The sequence below is a fragment of the Lytechinus variegatus genome, chromosome 13 (assembly GCF_018143015.1).
Source record: "Lytechinus variegatus isolate NC3 chromosome 13, Lvar_3.0, whole genome shotgun sequence".
NCBI lineage: Eukaryota > Metazoa > Echinodermata > Echinoidea > Temnopleuroida > Toxopneustidae > Lytechinus > Lytechinus variegatus.
In genome coordinates this window covers 4,859,304-4,880,864 of record NC_054752.1, presented here as the reverse complement: position 1 = coordinate 4,880,864, position 21,561 = coordinate 4,859,304, and the positions used below count along the sequence as shown (strand labels likewise).

The 21,561-nt window shown below is 39.6% G+C and overlaps 3 protein-coding genes across 4 annotated transcripts; 2 read left to right on the top strand and 1 right to left on the bottom strand.

Moving 5' to 3' along the window:
• Positions 1–4,432: 4,432 nt before the first annotated feature.
• On the top strand, positions 4,433–11,645 carry LOC121426824. Of its 2 annotated transcripts, none has more exons than XM_041623222.1 (4): positions 4,433–6,315; positions 6,495–6,608; positions 6,746–6,883; positions 7,017–11,645. In XM_041623222.1, the coding sequence occupies exon 4, from the start codon at positions 7,591–7,593 to the stop codon at positions 10,939–10,941; it is 3,351 nt and encodes a 1,116-aa protein (XP_041479156.1). In that variant the 5' UTR covers positions 4,433–6,315; positions 6,495–6,608; positions 6,746–6,883; positions 7,017–7,590; the 3' UTR covers positions 10,942–11,645. The 2 variants fall into 2 exon arrangements, with proteins under 2 accessions (XP_041479156.1, XP_041479157.1); XM_041623223.1 differs by having other exon boundaries at positions 5,306–6,315; positions 7,017–8,274.
• Positions 11,646–16,412: 4,767 nt separating this feature from the next.
• Positions 16,413–17,747, top strand: LOC121426586 (uncharacterized protein F54H12.2-like). Its single transcript, XM_041622938.1, has one exon. It carries the CDS (start codon positions 16,413–16,415, stop codon positions 17,745–17,747), a length of 1,335 nt encoding a protein of 444 aa, XP_041478872.1.
• Positions 17,748–18,820: 1,073 nt separating this feature from the next.
• On the bottom strand, positions 18,821–20,436 carry LOC121426585. The gene is made up of 3 exons (XM_041622937.1): positions 20,068–20,436; positions 19,763–19,901; positions 18,821–19,453 (listed from the first exon to the last, which is right to left on the bottom strand). Exons 1-3 carry the CDS (start codon positions 20,434–20,436, stop codon positions 18,906–18,908), a joined length of 1,056 nt encoding a protein of 351 aa, XP_041478871.1. The 3' UTR covers positions 18,821–18,905.
• Positions 20,437–21,561: the final 1,125 nt, after the last annotated feature.

Below are 21,561 nucleotides of genomic sequence, written 5' to 3'. Positions count from 1 at the left end.
TAAACTTCGTGTTGAATAGATTCAAACGTTACTTTAAAAATTATCACAGTATTACAAAATCAGGAGTGTAATTTTGAGGGGGCCAGATATGACGTATCGAGCAAAATTTACTTTTCTCACCGAGCCAGCGACAGAGCAAAAATTTTCATTTTGTTTTTCATTTTGGGTACATTATTCGTAAAATAATATTTCATCCATCTCTCTTTCACTTTCTCTTTATTTTTTTAGTAATGATTTTTTTTTGGGGGGGGGGAGAAGGGTTGCTAAATTACTGGGAATTTTCTTGAAACTTTCCATGGGAATAAATTTGACTTTTGTGGGATTTTTTTTAATTTTTGGCAATTTTCAGGAATTAAAAAAAAATGATGGGAATTTTTAAAAAGTAACAATTTTCTGATATTTATATGCAGGAAATAGGCATATCCTGGCAGATGATGCTTAATAGTGCTTTGCTATCATATTTCAAGCCAAGTATGCTAAAACAGTCAGACAAGGCATGATTTCAATGATCTCCATGTAAAAGATGATTTACTGTATTTACCTTGATTTGGATATCAAGACCATGTCGACTCCTTACATAGACCTAAGATTTTGAGTTATCAACCCCTATAATCCCCTTATATATTGATATGTTGAACAGCTTTAAAACACATATCACCCCAAGACGCTTTCTTCAAAATGGCCGCCTGCGAATACTTTGAACGAAATTGTCCAGCATCGAGTTTCGGGCATTTATTTGAGCCCACAAAACTCTGATACGAGTTTTGTTGGTCTTATTTCGATGCCATGTATAATGTAACAAGATTGTGCTTATCATTAGCATTTTTATGTTCAGCACCTCCCTAAAAGGGGAAAAATAAATAAATAAACATATTTTTATCGATATTTGTACTTTTCTGGAGCCATTTGCAACATTGATATTCATCTTTATGTTCAGCATTACAAAAACATAAGTATTTTTGTCAACCTAATGGAACAATGCATAACACTTAATGTAACTCTTGTTCAAAATTACATGTAAAAGAGCAGGTCCAATCTTGTGCATATTAAGTTAATTTTATTGTATTTTCCGTCTGTCCATTATTTTGTCAGCTATAGGTTTTTGGGGTAAATTAAATGTTATGTTATTGCAATATTAATGCCTCAATATGTTTTTATAAACAAAAATGTACGCGTATCTTTGGCACCCTAACTTTAGTAAAAATAAATGAAATATAAGATTCTACTAGGTATTTTTTTAATCAAAGATCAGACCTGTTGTTGGGTGTCTGGAAAACGAAGATCGAAGACCGGGGACATGTGTTATGTCAATGGTAGTAAAATTGCAAATGCCAGCTGAGCGCGATATATTGCTCACTCAATTATCATTCACATCACGATATCCATACAATATTAATCATTAACTTATCAAGCAATCATAACTGATCACATATCCAATATCAGAATATTCCTGAATTTGATCTGAATATAATAATGGTTTATTTTAGCTAGACGGATTGAAGCGATCCCCGGTCTTCTGTCTTCGTTTTCCAGACACCCAACAACAGGTCTGGAAAACGAAGATCGAAGACCGGGGACATTCGTTATGTCAATGGTAGTTGCAAACGGCAGTTAAGTTGAGACTGCTTGTACGTGATTGCGCAGTATGAGGTGTATTGTACGTTATAATTTTTATGTATTAATTATGCCCTAGCTGATAACGATATCCATACAATTAATCATTAACTTATCAACCAATCATAACTGACTACATATCCAATATCAGAATATTCCTGAATTTGATCTGAATATAATAATGGTTTATTTTAGCTAGACGGATGCGATGGCCCCGGTCTTCTGTCTTCGTTTTCCAGACACCCAACAACAGGTCTGGAAAACGAAGATCGAAGACCGGGGACATGCGTTATGTCAATGGGAGAACATGTGTAGGGGGCAAGGTCCAAAGTCCATTCTAACCCGCGCACGTGTTTTGTACACACTTTGCACTGCTTTGTACACGCTTCGTGCGTGAACTACAAACGCTTTCACACGAGTGTGATACGTGTCCCCGGTCTTCGGTCTTCGGTCTTCGTTTTCCAGACACCCGTCCATCACGTGTTTTATAGCTACCACGGTCTTATCCTGCTAATGAAGAGTACATGTAGTTGTTACTATAAATAATTGTTCAGTGATATCTTGATTCAGTAATGAAAATTACATTACATGAAACGCTATACCCCTTTATAGATTGAAATTGTACCTTTGACTCCTTTCAACGCGTTATATTAAATTATAATTGTTCTCATAATAATGTTGCGATTTTAGAGAGGATTGCGTGGTCACGTTCGCTATACCTCGATGCGCATTACATCTAAGCATTGCTTGCTTGTTTGTATATTTTCACTTCCAATATCAGATCAACATAAACCAACAAAGTATTTTGATGTGGCTACGTACGAAACTGCCCCTGAAATTATCTCCATCATGACATGATAATAGTCACCTGGATTTACCGAGAGAGGGGGATGTTACAAAGATTACAATACATCTTGGTAAATTGCACTTTGTACTCTTGGCCTAAAAACATACCACTTTATATATAAGAAGTAGTGTATAATTTCACAATTGGTAATTGGTAACCAAAATGTACCAGTATAGTGCTTATTTACCAAAAGGGATCTGTTGTTACCAGAATGCGCATTTGAAAGAGATTTATTCCATTTTGGTCATGTATAACTATGTTTGTTTTTGTTTTTTGGAGTTAATGAAAGGGAAATGCTTTGCTTATTGCTTTTTGATCTAATTACTATATGAATATGTGCTTCTGCATGAGTCAAACAGGATTTTGAAATTTTATTTTGAATGTCCATGTGTATAAAGATTAAATTGCTTTTAATGAACAGCTGCATATTTATAATATTTGTTTGACATGTTCCATTCAAGTAGGCCTGCATCAATGACTGTTTTGCTTGCTGGAATGTTTATCAAATTTATGTTCATTTACGATTTAGTTGCAGGTGCAATAAAACGATAACTGCAATTTGTTGGATTTTTTTAAATTTTCATCCGAACGGAAATGGTTTTGATAATGCTTTGTCGAGAGTATTTTGACTACATTATTTCTTAATAAGAATTAAATGAATATCTGCAAAAGTTGAACAGAAAATTGTCGCTGATTGCAGGTCGGTTTTTATATCAAAACATCCAGATACATAATTGATTCATTCGCTTTAGTAAACATGATTTAAACATCAGTTAGATGTTTGTGGTAGGCTGATGTAAATACGTTTATTTCAATACTATATCGTGCAGTGACTGTGTTGCTGGAAATTTATGTTCAATTATATATGAATGATGAAGAAAATCATATATTCGCAGGCGCATTATTATGATCACCTAAACATGCCTAAAGATCTGAAATTGGTTAGATTTGTATCTTTGTATCGTTTTCCAAGCTTAAACGAATTATTTTTATCAATTCTTTGTTCATTCAAAATTGTTTTGACGACATCTTTTCATCTCGGTAACGTAAATGTACTTGATTGGGAAAGATGATCAAAACTTAGTTGGGAATATGGGATGTATGCGATAGTTGTTTTTTAAACGGTTTATCCAATCATCTTTTGATATTTTTATGTATCATATTTTAATATTAACAAAAAGTTATATAAGATTATTTGTATATACTACAGCTACACCATTTGAATATCTAAATCTAAAAAAAAAACATGGAAACATTTTTGAGATAAGTATCATTTGGTACTTTACAAGGAGAATGCTTTACTTTACTATTTACTCAATAACTTACTACATTTATAGATGATTCTGCTAGTGTAAACAAAATATCAGGGGATTGCTGGTATGACCTTTTTTTTACACATAACCTATATAGTAGATGTATTTGCGTGAAAAAATTATTCTGCTGCATTTTTTAACAAACTGACGATGTAAATATTTTTTTTTTCTTTTCAAGATACGGCTTAAGAATCTTTATCGTGCCTAATTGAATTGCTAGTTTGAATCAATGAGTTTCACTTGACAAGAATATTTTGTTTTATACATAATGATAACATGAAATATTGTTATGAAATTTAAGTTTTCAAAAATGTGTGAACCACTAAGAAAATGATTTAGTAAAAATATGATGAATATACATGTAATCACAAGGGGGTCTTGAACAGTTTCGTCTGAAATCGATTAGAATCGTGTCATTTTTCATGCTACCTGAAATGATATTGTATTGTAAAACAAAAATAGAACTCTACCGCAATAGTCCGAAAAAGTGTTGTAGATGGTTTCTGCGTTCATCTTTTTAATGTTTCCATGTATCATATAAGTTAGCAAAACATTTGCACATAGACGTTTCAATAAATCATTCCAATATATACATGTATAGCGATAGATTTATTGTAACTTCTTTTTTTCAAAGAGATAAGGGACGGCACTTGGGGAATTCAATAGGTTCACTCAGCCGTGACTGCTGAACAAAAGAAGTATGACGTAACAACACATTAGCATAACAATAGGGTTGATTAGCATAACAATGGGGGTGGGTAGTCTGGAAAGATGGGAATTCAATAGGGTCGATTAGCATAACAAGGGGATGGATAGTTTGGAAAGATGGGAATTCAATAGGATCGATTAGCATAACAAGAGGGTGGGTAGTCTGGAAAGATGGGAATTCAATAGGGTCGATTAGCATAACAAGGGGATGGATAGTTTGGAAAGATGGGAATTCAATGGAGGATCATTTAAATAACAAAGAAGCGCAGTGACGTAGTAATGTTACGTATCGGTTGGAAGGGACGCGCAGTTTCTCTGACAACGAATCAACAAACATCAAATTGAATAGAAGGATTAAAAGAGTGCTATTGTTTGAAAGTTAAATTTAGAAAGTTGGCATAGTGTAACAAAGGCAGAGTATGAATAGTTGCTTGAGAACGAAATAACATAGCGACAATGTTTGGGTAAACAAGGAAATGACGTGACTCCTTCTTCGTGGTCCCCCATTGGTTGATGTCGACTTTGATTGTTGGAACAAAGAACTATTCATCGTCTCTTTGCGTCAGTCGGTGCATTCTCTATTTGGTTAAAAGCTACCATGACTTCTTAAGAAACAACTTTTGATTGTTGGAACAAAGATCTATTCATCGTCTCTTCGCTTCAGTCTGTGATTCCACTATTTGGTTAAAAGCTCCCATGACTTCTTAAGAAACAACTTTTGATTGTTGGAACAAAGAACTATTCATCGTCTCTTTGCGTCAGTCGGTGATTTCACTATTTGGTTAAAAGCTACCATGACTTTTCGAAAAACAACTTTTGATTGTTGGAACAAAAATCTTTTCATCGTCTCTTCGTTTCAATCGGTGCTGTCTCCATTTGGTTAAAAGCTACCATAACTTTTCGAAAAAGCAACTTTTGATTGTTGGAACAAAGAACTATTCATCGTCTCTTCGCTTCAGTCTGTGATTCCACTATTTGGTTAAAAGCTCCCATGACTTCTTAAGAAACAACTTTTGATTGTTGGAACAAAGAACTATTCATCGTCTCTTTGCGTCAGTCGGTGATTTCACTATTTGGTTAAAAGCTACCGTGACTTTTCGAAAAAGCAACTTTTGATTGTTGGAACAAAGAACTATTCATCGTCTCTTCGCGTCAGTCGGTGCATTCTCTATTTGGTTAAAAGCTACCATGACTTTTCGAAAAACAACTTTCGATTGTTGAAAGAAAGAAATTAACCATTGTTTTGTCGAACAAAGCCAAGAATGCAAGAACCAGTCACTGCATCTTCTCTTTCATCGGTTGTTTTGGTAACTAAAAGAGAGTAGAAATATGCTCCTTTTCAAGTTATTTTGCAATGTGAAAGAAGGCGTACATCTATGTAATGAAAGGGTGTGGTCTGTTCGAACGCTACTAATGCACAGTATATTTTTTGGTTGTTATTTTTTGTAGTATTTGGATTGTTGCTACGTAGTAAATCACGTAGGAACCTACTTTATAAAAGCTACTAGATCCTGAATGAATCAGTCACAAGTCTTCAAGATATTCAACATATAGACACAGAAGTCTCTCTTCGAGGTATCCCGTTGTTTCATACTTACTGCATACATAAAATATTGTAAAATGGCTGAAAAGTGGTCAAAGCAGGATGAAATTGAATTTAAAGAGTTGAGGAGAAGGTTTATCGACTCTACACGTCGCCGTATGAAAGCCAAAGAGGAAAAATTGAAACTGGAAATGCAACGACAACGAGAGGAAAGGAGAGATCTGTTTGATCGTAGGAGGAATGTAGGAAACATTGTGACATCGAACGATCAAGTTCCCGAAGAACCAATGGTAAGTACCAAATCAAAGGTTGTTATTATTTTTTTCTTTAAGTTATATGATGCAGTTTACATATTTTAGGGTATATGAATAGATCGTACCACATATCGAATGCTATGTCTATTGAACATGATGAATCATTTAAAGAGTTTATTCTCATTTAAATTTCGTCATTTGTTTTCTCATCGTAGAATGTGGATATGCCTTCAACATCGGGATGGCAACAGCCTTCCACCAGCGTGGCAACCTCCCGAAAACCATCTTCATCAGACGGTGATGGAATCGATGCTGTAGAGGAAGTTGAGGTAGGTTTGAAATAGTGTATATCTTACCTTATATTTCAGCCTAGATCCGTTTTAATACATCTATCAGATACAAATATCATGCTATTGCCGTTAGTGAACGTATATTGATTTATACAAGTATATATTATTTCCCCCAGAGGATTGATCGACCCTCTACATCACAATGGGAACAGGACTCATCCATTTCTGACGAATCATTGCTAGCCATTGACATAGAAAATGAGGAGGAACCACAGCGCAGAGGGCGCAGTTCGCCCACACCTCAAAATATCATGGTAAGAAAAATCATTGATTATTATTTTTATATTTATTGTAATCGTTTGGAAATGTATCTTGTCAATTTTTAAAATGATTTGTCATTAAAGCTTTTATACTAAAAATTGTTGTTGTTACTTTTCTCGTTGCTAGGATACAATCGAGGACTACTACAGCATAGACAGCATGGAGGAAAGACTGGCACCTCGTTTCAGAGGACGTGTACAAGACCATCGCGTCCGCGTGCATTCCCTTGATTTTCTGCTTCGAAGAATGTTTCCCGAAGATGTGGTAGGTGCTCTGTTACAGAGTGTCATGAATAGGCTTACAGTTAATATGGAGGACAACGATCTGGTAGGCTTTGCTATCTCAGCACCTCATTTACGGCAAGAAATTGGGATACCATTAACGCGCAGGGACCAAATGACACTGGAACGACTCGTGACTACGATCGAGCAAATTTTGCAATCAAATGATGAGTTTCTTTTTGAAGGGGGGTTTGAAATACGAGTCATCCATATTCGAATGCCTGTTGGGGGGAGGAACAAAGAATACACACTTCCTTTGGACAAATTTATTTGCTCAAATAGGAGATTTATCCGTATTGTCAATGATGATAATCTATGTTGTGCACGATCTTTGGTAGTTGCAATTGGCCTATGCCCATAAAGATGAAAATGACGAAAAATACCAGAAAATTAGGAAACCTCAAGGGGAATTGCAAAAAATGGAGGCTGAGGAACTGATGAGTAAAGTTTTCGGGGAGGGGGAACTTCAAAAATTAGCAGGGAAGAAATGCGGCCTCCCTGAGATTCAAAAATTCCAAAATTATCTGGGAGAACAAGACTATCAGATCGTCGTCTATGCCAACATGTCAAATAAAGGTGTTGTTTATAGAGGGCCAGACAAAAAGCATATGCTGGTTTTATTCTTACATAATAATCACTTTGACGTAGTGACAAGTCTGCCTGCCTTTTTGCAGCGAAGCTACTTTTGCAGCACATGCTTCAAAGGGTTCGACGCCAAAGACAAACACGTATGTATAAATTCATGTACATGCTGCAAACAACAAAGTGCCTGTGCCTTGGAAGAATGGATCCATTGTAAGTTTTGCAGAAGAAATTTTAAGAACCCCGGGTGTTTTGAAAATCATTTGAAAAAGGGAAAAGCCGACGCTTCTATATGTCAAAAAGTAAAAAGATGCGAATGCGGTCAAATTGTTGATGCCAGGCGTACCAATCCCAGCGAGCATAAGTGCTACCAGGTCTATTGCGAGCGATGTCGATCAAACGTGGACAAAGAAGATCATCTTTGTTATATGCAACCCTTGCCGACCCCCGAAGAAAAGGAAAAGAAAGAAAAGGAAAAGAAAGAAAAGAACAAGAAAGGGAAACAATCTAAAAAAGGGGGAAAATCTAAGGGGAAGAATGATGAAACAGAAAAGAATGAGAAAGAAGAAAAGAAACAGATGTTTATATTTTACGATTTCGAATGTCAACAGGATGAAAAGGTAGGACAAAATCAACACGGTTCGATTTTTAAGCATATCCCGAATCTATGCGTTGCATTTAGAGTGTGCGAGGATTGCTACAAAGAGAAGAAAGAATTGTGTAAACACTGCAAGACTCGAGAACATGTATTTAAGGGGGAAGATACTTTGGATGACTTTTGTCAATGGTTGTTAGGGAGTGGTCGGGAACACAAGGGTGCTATCGCCATCGCTCACAATAACCGGAGTTATGATTCACAGTTTATTCAAGAATACTGCCATAAGAATGCCATTGTTCCAGATATCATAGTTAATGGAACCAAAATCATTTCCATGACTGTGAATGATGTCAAACTCATTGATTCTCTCAGTTTCTTAGCCATGCCACTTTCTTCTTTTCCCTCTACGTTCGGTTTTGAAGAACTGAAAAAGGGATTTTTCCCTCACTTCTTCAATACTCGTGACAATCAAAACTACAAGGGGCCTATGCCCCCAAAAGGTAAGTATGACCCAGATGGGATGACCGAAGGGAAGCGCGCTGAATTCAACGCGTGGTACGAAAAACACAAAAATGATCACTTTGACTTTGAAAAAGAAATCCTGGAGTACTGTCAGTCGGACTGTCAGATTCTAATGGAAGGGTGTATGTCTTTTCGGAAACTCTTTATGGCTATCACTAAGAACATTGATCCCTTTGGTAGCATTACAATAGCTGCTGCATGTAATGTTGTGTTTAGGACACACTTTTTGGAAGTAGATACTATCGGCCTCATACCACAACATGGTTATAAGAGCAAAGAACGTCATTCTCTCGCTGCCCTTAAGTGGTTGAAATGGGTAAGTCACAAGGAAGGGATACGTCTACAACATGCAAGGAACGGTGGGGAGTTCAAAATTGGGAGGTACCGAGTCGATGGGTATCATGTTGACTCCAAAACGGTTTATGAATTTCTCGGTGATCTCTGGCATGGTTGTCCTAAATGTTACAAAAGACGCGATATACTTGTACCCGGAACATCTGAAACGCTACAAGATGTCTACGAGTCCACTCTGACAAGAATTGAAGAGTTGAGAAAAATGGGGTACACGGTCATTACAATGTGGGAGTGCGACTTTAGAAAAATGTCAATGACGGATTCAAACCTTGCCAAGTTCTTGAAAAATCTTGACATTCAAGAACCCATGAACCCTCGGCATGCATTTTATGGGGGAAGGACCAACGCAATTAAATTACGCCACAGGATTGAGGGTACCGAGAAAATAAAGTACGTTGACGTTTGCTCGTTATATCCTTGGGTTTGTAAGTACGCTCGCTATCCCATCGGTCATCCTGAGATTATCACGGAAAACTTTGACGATCTCGATTCGTACTTTGGAATCATTAAATGTGAGGTATCCCCGCCACGTGGACTTTTTCACCCCGTCCTCCCTCACAGAAGTACGGAGGGAAAGTTAATCTTTCCTCTGTGTCGCACTTGCGCCGACACAAAGCAGACAACACCGTGCCATCACACGGAGAGGGAAAGGGCTCTGCATGGGACATGGGTCACGGAAGAAGTGAAAAAGGCTGTACAGCTGGGGTATAGATTGAACAAGATTCAAGAAGTGTGGCACTACCCCCAGACTAGCGAATACAGTCCTGAAATCCAAATGGGAGGGCTCTTCAGCGAATATATCAATCTATTTCTCAAGGTAAAACAAGAATCAAGCGGATGGCCTGCCGAATGTCGTTCCAACAACGAGGAAGTGTCCACTGCTTTGCAAGAAAAGCGCGCGGATTATATCAATCAATATCACAAAAAAGAAGGCGTGCTCCTAGACCCTCTGCAAATCAAAGCCAACAAAGGGCTTAGGGCAGTGAGCAAGATTTGTCTGAACAGTTTTTGGGGTAAGTTCGGACAACGAAATAATTTCTGTAAAACCAAATATTTCACAAAACCTGAAGAGTTCTACTCATTGGTGACCGATCCAACACTCACGATCAAATCCGTGGCCTTTCCAAGTGATGTGATGGCGCAAGTGCAATACCAGAGCAAGGATGATTTCCTGGAAGTCTTGCCTAATACCAACGTGGTGGTGGCTGCGTTTACGACTTGCCATGCCCGACTCAAACTCTACTCATACATTGAAAATCTCGGAGAAAATGTCCTGTACTTCGATACAGACTCGATCATATATCTCAAAGACGCCAAGGTACGAGATATACCAACAGGAAATTTCCTCGGAGATATGACGGATGAGCTTGAGAAGGATTTTGGGATGGGGAGTTACATCACCGAACTTCTGGCGCTTGGACCTAAGAATTATAGTTATAAGGTATTTTCTACGTCTAAGCAAAAAGAAATGGTCGGTACCTGTAAGGTACGAGGCATCACTTTGAATTATAGAAACTCACAATTGATCAACTTTGAGAGTTGCGCCGAATTATTGCACGGCAAGCGCAGTCAAACAATTGTGACAAATCCTCATAGGATAGCCAAGACGAGAGATCATAACATAGTATCTCGTGTCGAGACCAAATCTCATCATCTTGTCTACGACAAACGAGTGAGAATCAATGATTTTGATACCATTCCATATGGTTACTAGATGTATCCCTTACCCTCGTTCTAATTAATATTCTTTCTAAGTTTCTCCTTACCTATCTCCGATCCAATAAGTTAGTTGGTCTTTCCCTAACTTGTATTACTATATATTTCATTTCCCTCCAGATGTTGATTAAATATCGGGTTATTTCTAATGATTTTCTTGTTTGAAAAATAGGAATCCTTATTGCATGATGTTGTATCGATTTTTATGTAAGGAAGCATCCAGCCTAAATAGCAGTAAAACAAAATACTATTCTGCCCCTCTACATGTATAGTGATGTTGTATTTTAACTTTCCTTCCTTATATATGTGTTCATGCATAATATAAAGCATTGTACGTGTAACATGTATACACAGTTTTGACTATGAATAATAACTTTGTTAGTGTTAGACACTGATTAAAGCCTTATGACACTCTGTAACACTGCATCGTAGTCAACTCTGGAAACTTATTATTTTAGTGATTTGCATCTAAATATCTCTGTATTGATGAAGATTCTGTTCTTGCCATACATTTATTTAACGTTATGTTTTGCCATGCAATGGTGTTTGTATAATATACATTCGATTTTGTTTTAATAATTTGTTGAATGAAACGAATGAGAGGAGTTATAAGCTTCTCCATGTTTGAAGAAGTTAACAAGCATGATGTATTTCCGATGATCTGCTGATTCAACAAGTACCAAAGATTGAATATTATTAAATGGTTGAAACAAACGAAATATTTGCTTGTCGGTATTTTTTTTTTCTTCTCAGTTGTATCCATGTGTATGAATCAACCGAATTTGACCGATGAAGATGAAATGAAGTGAGAGGGGGAGGTTTTCCTTGTGTCTTGAATAGAAGTTTACATAAGTGTGGAAGGCTGTATGCAAGGCTGGAATCTTGCGTAAGATGGAAAAGGCAACATAGATAACCATGTGCGAGTGTGTGTGCGTGCGCAAGCGTGAATGCGTGGTTAAATGAGAATTAGAATGTACGTGTATAAAGAGAAAAGGAGTTGGAAGAAAGAATCATTTGAAGGGTATGGACGTTCGTTGGAAGCATCCTTTTACAGCTCTTGTCGCAGGCCCGACGGGTTGTGGTAAAACGCAGTTTGTGACAAAGTTAATAAAACATCATGAGCAGTTGGTGGATAAACCTTTTGAAAAGATCATTTGGTGTTATGGTGAATATCAGAGGGGTTATGCTGATATGGCGAGGGATATGCCATTTATTGAACTTCAGGACGGTATTCCTTCAGATTTGGAGGGGATATTTGACCGTGGGCAGTCCAATCTGATCATTTTAGATGACTTGATGTCTCAGGCAAATCAAGATCAGAGGGTGTCGCATCTTTTCACCAAAGGTAGTCATCATCGTAACCTTTCGGTCATATTAATCAGTCAGAATCTCTTTCATCAGGGAAAAGAGAGTAGAACCATCAGTCTCAATGCCCACTACATGATCTTATTTAAAAATCCACGCGACTCTTCCCAGATTGGTCACTTGGCAAAGCAAATCTATCCTCAAAATGGAAAATTTCTACAAGAAGCATATAAAGACGCTACCGGCAAACCGTACGGGTACCTCATGATAGACCTGAAGCCAGATACGGAAGAACAAATTCGTTTGCGCACCAATATCTTTCCCGACGAAAAAAATGTAGTGTATGTCATGAAATGATTGACGAGCATTCTCTCGTATAAAATCAAAGGTATCGAACGCTCTATCGTCACTCTCCTCATATAAAACAACGCGAAGGCACGCATCTTTTCATTCGACATGTCTCAGAGGTTGAAGAAGAACGCTCCTTATCTACACGTCTTGGCGGGTGGAAGTCCTATACAAAGAAAAGGAGTGCTGCGAGGGGCCAAAAAAGACTTGATCGAGACCCTATGTGAATGTGCCCTCAATATTCTCCATGGTAACGTTTCTCTCTCCACCAGCGAGAAAAGGAAGCTGCATTGTCATAAGAACATCTTACGGAGTCTGTGTAACAGAAAAACAGCACTAGCTAAAAAGAAGAAAAAACTGCTGAACCAGAAGGGTGGATTTTTACCAGCACTGATTGCTCCTATTGTTGCCAGTTTGGTGGGGGATTTCGCCATCCGGGGTATTCGTAAGGGTATTCAACGCAGAAGACAACGACGTGCAAAGAAATAATGACCCTGCAATATGCAAAAAAGATGGTGTTGGTACCCCATGAAACCGTTCAGCAAATGCATTCTTCTCATCAGCAGACTCTCAATCCTACTTACCAAGGCCTGTCCGGGTTGGATGAACAGATGCAGACCATCCTACGTCGTCGAGATATTCCGAAAGACGAGAGAGCTAAACTCTACGAACAGGCACTATTGGGTTATATCAACATGCATCAGAAACTCAATCAACCCTTGGCTGTTACCGTGGAGACTTCCCAAAACTCACCGAAACAAGCATCGCAAAGTAATTCATCGGACCCAATTATTCCATCCTCAGCATCCTCATGGACACAGCGTGTGAAAGACAGCGTACCTAAAACGCTGGTACGGAAAGCGGAACAGCTAATGCGTCTTGTAGAAAGGGCGCCCTCTGTAGTTTTCAACGAAAAAGGAGAGTTGGAGTTCAAAGGAAAAGTTGTAGAAGGGACGCATGTTGTGGATCTTGTCAATGATGTGTTGAGGAAACGAAAATCCTATTCTCCGAGAGGATGGCAGACATTCGCAGAAGCCCTAGGCACGTTGCATCCTCCCCGGGAACTGGTAGGAAACGAAGACAGGTGGAAATTTATACAACAGCTAGGGAATACGTCCCACTTCTTTTCATCTGAAACAAAGAAGCAGAGTGAGAAATGGGAAGAACCTGTCACCGATCAACGAGAGATATTTGCTGCAGCGGATCACCTACCTCCTCGGAAAAGACGTCGTGTCAAACGAAAGACCTCATCTCGCTGGACTCCCTATTGATATATCCAGTTATTCTTCCATTCTATTCATTTCGAAAAACTACGGATACGAAACAACATGGGTTGCTGGCCGCCATCTTGGAAATTTGAAGTAAAACGTATCAGGTGTGCGTTGGCTTGCTGTAAAGGGAACGTGAACATTAAAGTGATAGAAACAGCAGTCGATGGAAAAAATCCTGGAAGAACTGTATTACGATCCGGAGCATCCCGCAAGTTTTGGTGGTGTCGATGTTGTCTACCGAGCAGTAAAAAAGCGAAATGGAGATATCACCAAGGAACAAGTGCGGAGATGGTTGATGGAGCAACCGACATACACCTTACACAAACCTCTTCGTCGTCGTTTCAAACGAAATAGAGTCATCGTGTATGGCATTGATCATCAATGGCAAGTGGATCTGGTCGATATGCAGGCCCTCTCGCGCAAAAACAAAGGAATCAGGTATCTCTTGACCTGTATAGACATATTTTCCAAGTACGCCTGGGTCGTTCCTCTGAAAGATAAAAAGGGTCCATCTCTCGTCAAGGCATTTCAACAAATACTGAAAGAAGGAAGGAAGCCTCACAAACTGCAGTCCGACAAAGGGGGTGAATTCATCAACAGACCGTTTCAACAGCTCCTAAAGGAAGAGGGAATCCACTTTTTTACGACTCAGAATGAAGCAACAAAAGCGAGTGTCGCTGAAAGATTCAATAAAACTCTCAAGGGTAGGATGTTCAAGTATTTCACCAGCAAAAACACACGTAAGTACATAGATGTACTGCCTAAACTAGTGTCTGCATACAATAAGAGAAAGCATTCTAGCATCGGACGTCCCCCCGTGGAAGTGAAAGCTACCAATGAAAAAGATGTCTGGTTAACCTTGTATGGAGACAGGTCCACGGCCATAAGCAGGAAACCAAAATTTAAGAAGTGGGATAAAGTTCGACTTTCCATGGCAACGCAAACCTTCAGAAAAGGTTATCTTCCAAAGTGGACGGAGGAGATCTTCACCGTAAGTCAAATTGTAAAAAGAAGACCCCTAGTCTACAGGGTTCAAGATTACAGCGGAGAACATATTGATGGAACTTTCTACGAAGACGAATTGCAGAAAGTCGTTCCACCCAACGATGAAATTTACAAGATTGAACGAATTCTACATACTCGAAAGAGAGGAAAGGTGACTGAATATTTCGTGAAGTGGTGGGGATATCCGGACAAGTTCAACAGCTATGTCACTGACATTGTCGGTTTAAAATAAAAGAGCATAACCTAGATCAAACTTGATTAGTTGCTTCATCATGGCTAAGACAACAGCATCTTCCTTTTACCTTACCTTGCCGAGTAACAGTTCGCTTGACGACTATCCGGAGAACACCTTAGCTCATTTTAAGATTAAACTCCCCTATACCGTTATACTCGAGGGTGACTGGGAAACAGGGCTTGTTGAGCTGCACTACCCGAATCGTTGGTTCACGGTCCACAGCTCCTATCAAAAATCCAAGATTCTCTTTTCGGGTAATGGCGGAGAAAGCTGGGAAGAACATCGCATTCCAAATGGTCATTACAACGATGTTCGAGCATTGTTGACTCTGATCGTACCCAAAGAACTCCGAAGAGCCGTCGAATTTGAATACAACCCACATTCCAGCTTGGTGACGTTGATCACCCATGACCCATTTTATAGGGTCAAATTGATAGGAGGAATAGCCAACATGTTGGGTTTTCCTGATGGAAAATCGATGATGGGACCGCTAGAAGCCAAGTTACCCGTCGACATGATGATGATTCATGCCTTGTACGTCTACTCGGATATCGTCGAGCATCAGATTGTAGGGGACACACGAGCTCCATTGTTACGTGTCGTGCAAGTCAAGGAGAAACATGGCAAAGATGTGACGGTCAATTTTGAGGTTCCGCATTATCTTCCAGTCTCAAAGAAACTTTTCAACGTAATAGAGATCGATATAAGGGATGCCACGGGTCATAGAATCCCATTTCAACGAGGAAGAGTGGTTGTCAAACTACATCTTAGAAAGAGCGCTCCCTCATTGTTGAGATAATCAGAGAGTGCAGGATGACGTCAACACATTACGTCTCTCCCCAGGTTTACACCGATTACTATACGCAACAACTTGGAAGAGGAATGCCCGTATTCACAGGAGGCCCGACTCAGCAAGGATTCGGGATCGGTGGTTTACTCGCCAGAGGACTTCGAGCAGCCATCCCTTTCATAAAACCATTGGTAAAAAGAGGAAGCCAAGCTGTCGTAAAAAAGGCATTAAAGAAAGGAACTAAATCATTGGCACGAAAGATGGTGAATGCTGGAATAGACTATGCTGCTGGAACTCTGAACGACCGTCTCGGTAAACATATTGATGACAGAGTACCTCCAAAAAAGAGACGACGGATTAACCAATCGCGTCGTAGAAACGTCAAACAGGGACAAGCCAGGACAGCGAATAAAAGAAGAAAACCAGCCAAAGGCTCGGGCAGTCGTAAACGGACCATCAGCAGAGCAAGAACTCGCGACATTTTCGATAATTAAACATCTGAAAAGCAAACGACCATGGCCTTTGTACACAATGATTCATGCGAATGTGTCAAATCGGAGTTGGATCTTTTTACCGTTCCTCCTACCCAGACCAGTATCGAACATGGGCAATGGGTAGAGTACCACCCTCTCGCTCAATTTTCGGATGGAGGACCTATCGAGTTTCATATATCCGGATCTGGAACCGAATATTTGGATCTCTCTCAGACGCAAATCTATGTGAAAGCCAAGGTAGTCCATCACGATGGGACAAATTTGGTAGCGGACGATCAGGTTGCTCCCGTAAACCTCTTTCTCCACTCACTCTTTTCTCAAGTGGACGTGAGCCTCAACGATCGCGTGATCACGCCGTCGACACCAACATACCCCTATCGTGCCATGATCGAAAGTTTACTCCAATATGGATCCGAAGCCAAGGAAAGTCAACTTACTTCGGCTCTTTTCTTCAAAGACACACCTGGTCACATGGACCAGGCTAACCCTCTCGAACCAGGCAACGAAGTAAACCAAGGCTTAAAGAAGAGACACACGTACATTAAAGGGTCAAACAGCTTCGAATTGATAGGACCGCTCCATTGCGATCTATTCTTCCAACCTAAACACCTGTTGAACGGGGTCGATCTGCGAGTTAAGATGATACGTAGCAAGGAAGAATTCTGCCTTATGTCTTCGGCCACTCCACCGTCATTCAGGGTAGTCATTCAGGATTGCTCCCTCTTCGTCAGAAAAGTTAAAGTCTCCCCCTCGGTCATGCTTGGACACGGTAAAGCATTGGAAAGAGGAACTGCCAAGTACCCTGTACGTCGTGTCATGTGCAAGGTCCTATCGGTACCCCAGGGAGAACTGACGTTGCAGCAAGACCATCTTTTCCTAGGACAGATACCTCAACGTCTCATTATTGGTTGTGTAGACAACAGGGCATTCAGCGGAAACTACACCCTCAACCCATACAACTTTCAACACTTTGATGTAAACTACATCTCCCTCTACGTTGATGGAACCCAGGTCCCATTCAAACCACTGACACCAGAATATGGTCTTGTTTCAGGATTAAGTTCTATCCGATCCTACCATACACTCTTCTCAGGAACGGATAAAATGTTCAAAGATTCTGGCAATAACATCAGTCGAGAGGACTACGACAGAGGTTACGCACTCTATGCATTTGATCTCTCTCCAGACTTGTCATCTGGCCAACACTTCAACCTAAAGAAGCAGGGAAATCTTCGTCTAGAGATGCACTTCAGGAAAAGCATCCCTAGTGGAGTCAACATCGTCGTCTACGCCGAGTTCGACAACATACTGGAAATTGATAGAGCTCGCAACATACTGTTTGATTATTCAGTGTGAGGAGGTTCAAGATGAATACTGTAGACATCGAACGTATCTTGATTAATGACAAGGCAACGAGAGGACTTTTTCAAGGTGTTTATCCATCCGATCGCCTGAGAATCAATTTTGTACCGAGACCATCGGCTTACGTAATCAACCTCGACCCTGCTCGTCAACCTGGAAGTCATTGGATCGCTATTTATTTTGATGAACGTGGTCATTCAGAGTATTTTGATTCATACGGTAGGCCACCAACTACAACAAACATCAGGAATTTTTTGCAAAAACACACCAAGGGTCCCACAACTTGGAATACTCGCAAACTTCAAGGAAATTTGTCAACCGTGTGTGGACAATACGTCATCTTCTTCTTGACACATCGTGTACGTGGATACAGCATGAAGGATATCGTCAACCAGTTTTCGGTCAATACAGACGCAAATGACTACTACGTTAGAGACTTTGTAAAAATCAATTACCATTTTGATAGACCTATTCAGCAGCGTGGGTTTATGATGGACCAAATATCCAAGACTCTAAAATAGATGTATACGATGTACAAAGCATGAATGATGTTATAGTTATGATATTGTTTGATGTATAATGTTATTGTAGTGGAAACAAAAAAAAATAAAAATGTAACATTGTAAATACTATTCATTGGTGTCTAAGAGTCTTTATTTCTGCGTCCTTGTATCTATGTGTATCTATCTGTAGCAAGACACGGATCTTTACCACATCATCATTTTTTGGTCATAACCATCGCTCTCATCATTAATTATATACCATCAACATTCACCTTCCGATTATCCTCTTTCTCCCCATCAACATCATCACCCATCACGATCATCGTCATTGTATCATCATCAACATTATCACCCGTCACTATCATCACCTCACCATCGTCCACATCAACATCATCACCCATCACGATCATCGTCATTGCATCCTCATCATCACCATCCAAACATATCCATTCCAGCTAAACAACGATATAATCAAACTCCAAAGAATACACAATACCACAGGTTATGTATAAGTATATACTTCAAGATTTATTTACAATTCCTTTTGATGAATACATTCCTCCATTTGACATACAATACAAGCAACGTTAAGCAAAGTATTTTAAATATTCTTTACATTCTTCGTCAATATGCTACTTTCTATCCAGTATTAATCTTCTTCATCCGAATCATGATCGTACGAGTACCCATAGATATCATGGTATTCTTCTGAAAATGTTGGAAACCCCTTTCTCCTATCATTGGGGTTGTATTCGTCAATCACATTCTGCAATGCGAGATAGTCTGTACCCGGGACCCTTTCGTACCATAACTCGTAAGTTTCTAGAAAAAAGTCGGCGTCTTGAACATGAATAGGAAGTCGTTCTTTGATAAATTCCTGCCAGGTTCGGTAAGGAACCAGGTGAGTCATGTGAGACTCGCCCGTCAAATGACTAAAATACACTACCCATTTGTTCCATAGTTTTCCCTTTGAAATACGCTTACGAAGGTTTTGGGCCCCTGTCTCGAGATATTGTACAATCCCCTCTTTATTCCAATGGTAAGGCATCTTGTAATTGACACAGGCGTGGTACGAGGTGGGATAGTTGTGATCACATCCGTCACATCCATCTGGACCAGGCAGCATCAATCTACACACGTCTGCAAACAACTCGATGATCAGAAAAGCTTCCAAAAAGGGTCTCCAGTTTCCGTTATCTACACAAAAGGAATAAACGATATACCCCTGTGTATATTCCGTACATAAATGCAATTTTGCCTTAAGTAAAATTCAATTAGGATCATGATACTCTATACAAATTTAATTCTGATGGATTTTGTTCAATTGTTCACCAATTGCCGAATTGATTTCGATCAGGGCTCCGTTTAGACGATCCCAGTTTTCGATCGAAAGGTTGATCCCTTTACGTCCAGCGAACGCTCTTCCTCCCTCCTGTAGTTGGTAGTATTCTCTCACATTCACGTAAACAGTTTTGTTAAATGTCTTAACGACAGCGTATCGCTTACCTCCAAGAGGCACGGCATGGACATCGTCCGAGAATGTCATCTCTTGCTCCATCGAGGGGAGTTTGTCCGGCAACCTCATCGTCATATGACGCCTTGGCTTCTTTGCGGCTGTATGGGCCGTTTCAGCTTCAGGAAAGGCCTGCAGAAAAAAAAATAAAAGAAATGGAATCGTTATATGATTTTCATCCATCTGAACGTACACATGATATAGTCAATGCAACCATCCAACATAACGAGAAAAAGCTAGTGAGAGTATTCTTTAAATCAATGGAAATATTATTATAATAAATGTTATTTTTACTCACCTCATTCATCGTTCTCTTGGTAGACATTGGTGGGGTGTTGGTCAATGTCTCAATAGTGGAGAGATTAACGATGTCCTTCGTGAACTTGGCAGCCACGGGAGCAGGAGGAGGTATGAGACCTTTAGGAAACTTGGGCAGGATCGGTCGTTGCTCCATCTCTGACGGAGCCTGCGATGAGATAGCTGCAGCACCATCGGTCAAACTGTCGGCCGGACTCTCCCACTGTGTAACGCATGTAACAGGGTTATAAAAGTAAACCCTCTGTTCTCTCTCGCTGAAGCCCACTTTCCAGCCTTTGCTTCGGTCCTCCTCCGAAAGCGTAGCTTCTGCCAAAGAAATGTCGGTGTACCCATTCTCAAAACTTGCCATTGTATATGCGACGTAGGTCTGACTGCACGGGTAGATTGACGAGAAATGAGGGAGATTTCAAATTTCGCGGTTATATGCACTCCCTGACGTTGCTAAGCACGGTATCACGTGAGTCTTTCGACCTATGAGAGAGTACGTCCGTCCTACGTCACGTCGACATCAACCAATGGGGGACCACGAAGAAGGAGTCACGTCATTTCCTTGTTTACCCAAACATTGTCGCTATGTTATTTCGTTCTCAAGCAACTATTCATACTCTGCCTTTGTTACACTATGCCAACTTTCTAAATTTAACTTTCAAACAATAGCACTCTTTTAATCCTTCTATTCAATTTGATGTTTGTTGATTCGTTGTCAGAGAAACTGCGCGTCCCTTCCAACCGATACGTAACATTACTACGTCACTGCGCTTCTTTGTTATTTAAATGATCCTCCATTGAATTCCCATCTTTCCAAACTATCCATCCCCTTGTTATGCTAATCGACCCTATTGAATTCCCATCTTTCCAGACTACCCACCCTCTTGTTATGCTAATCGATCCTATTGAATTCCCATCTTTCCAAACTATCCATCCCCTTGTTATGCTAATCGACCCTATTGAATTCCCATCTTTCCAGACTACCCACCCCCATTGTTATGCTAATCAACCCTATTGTTATGCTAATGTGTTGTTACGTCATACTTCTTTTGTTCAGCAGTCACGGCTGAGTGAACCTATTGAATTCCCCAAGTGCCGTCCCTTATCTCTCACGCGTTCTTAAAATTATTTTCATACATTTTCTTTACTATTAACCTGGAGTTAACCCGGTGACTGATCATTAGCATATTTTACACTAAATCATTTCAATATCTATTTAATCTGCTTTCAAACGATTTTTAAATTGAAGTTCAAATATTAGCAGGGGTATGAAAATAAGTTTTTCGAACGTATTATCCATTTTCAAAGCTTTTTTTAATGTATCGCTTGTATATACTAGATAATTTTGCCTATACACTCGAAAAACGAAGTGCCAATTTAGCTCTCAAAGAGTGTGTATAGTGACTGCACTTCGGAGTGCTGAATTGTCTAGTTCAAATTTGAACTAGACAAATCAGCACTGCGCAGTGCAGTCACTATACACGCT

Excerpts from the sequence above, each read along its gene's own strand:
- LOC121426824 (XM_041623222.1), top strand. The coding sequence starts at position 7,591 with ATGGAGGCTGAGGAACTGATGAGTAAAGTTTTCGGGGAGGGGGAACTT.
- LOC121426586 (XM_041622938.1), top strand. The coding sequence starts at position 16,413 with ATGGCCTTTGTACACAATGATTCATGCGAATGTGTCAAATCGGAGTTG.
- LOC121426585 (XM_041622937.1), bottom strand. The coding sequence starts at position 20,436 with ATGGCAAGTTTTGAGAATGGGTACACCGACATTTCTTTGGCAGAAGCT. Across the intron at positions 19,902-20,067 it reads CCAAGAGAACGATGAATGAG|GCCTTTCCTGAAGCTGAAAC; the intron begins GTGAGTAAAAAT and ends TTTTTTCTGCAG. Across the intron at positions 19,454-19,762 it reads CCATGCCGTGCCTCTTGGAG|ATAACGGAAACTGGAGACCC; the intron begins GTAAGCGATACG and ends CCTTTTGTGTAG.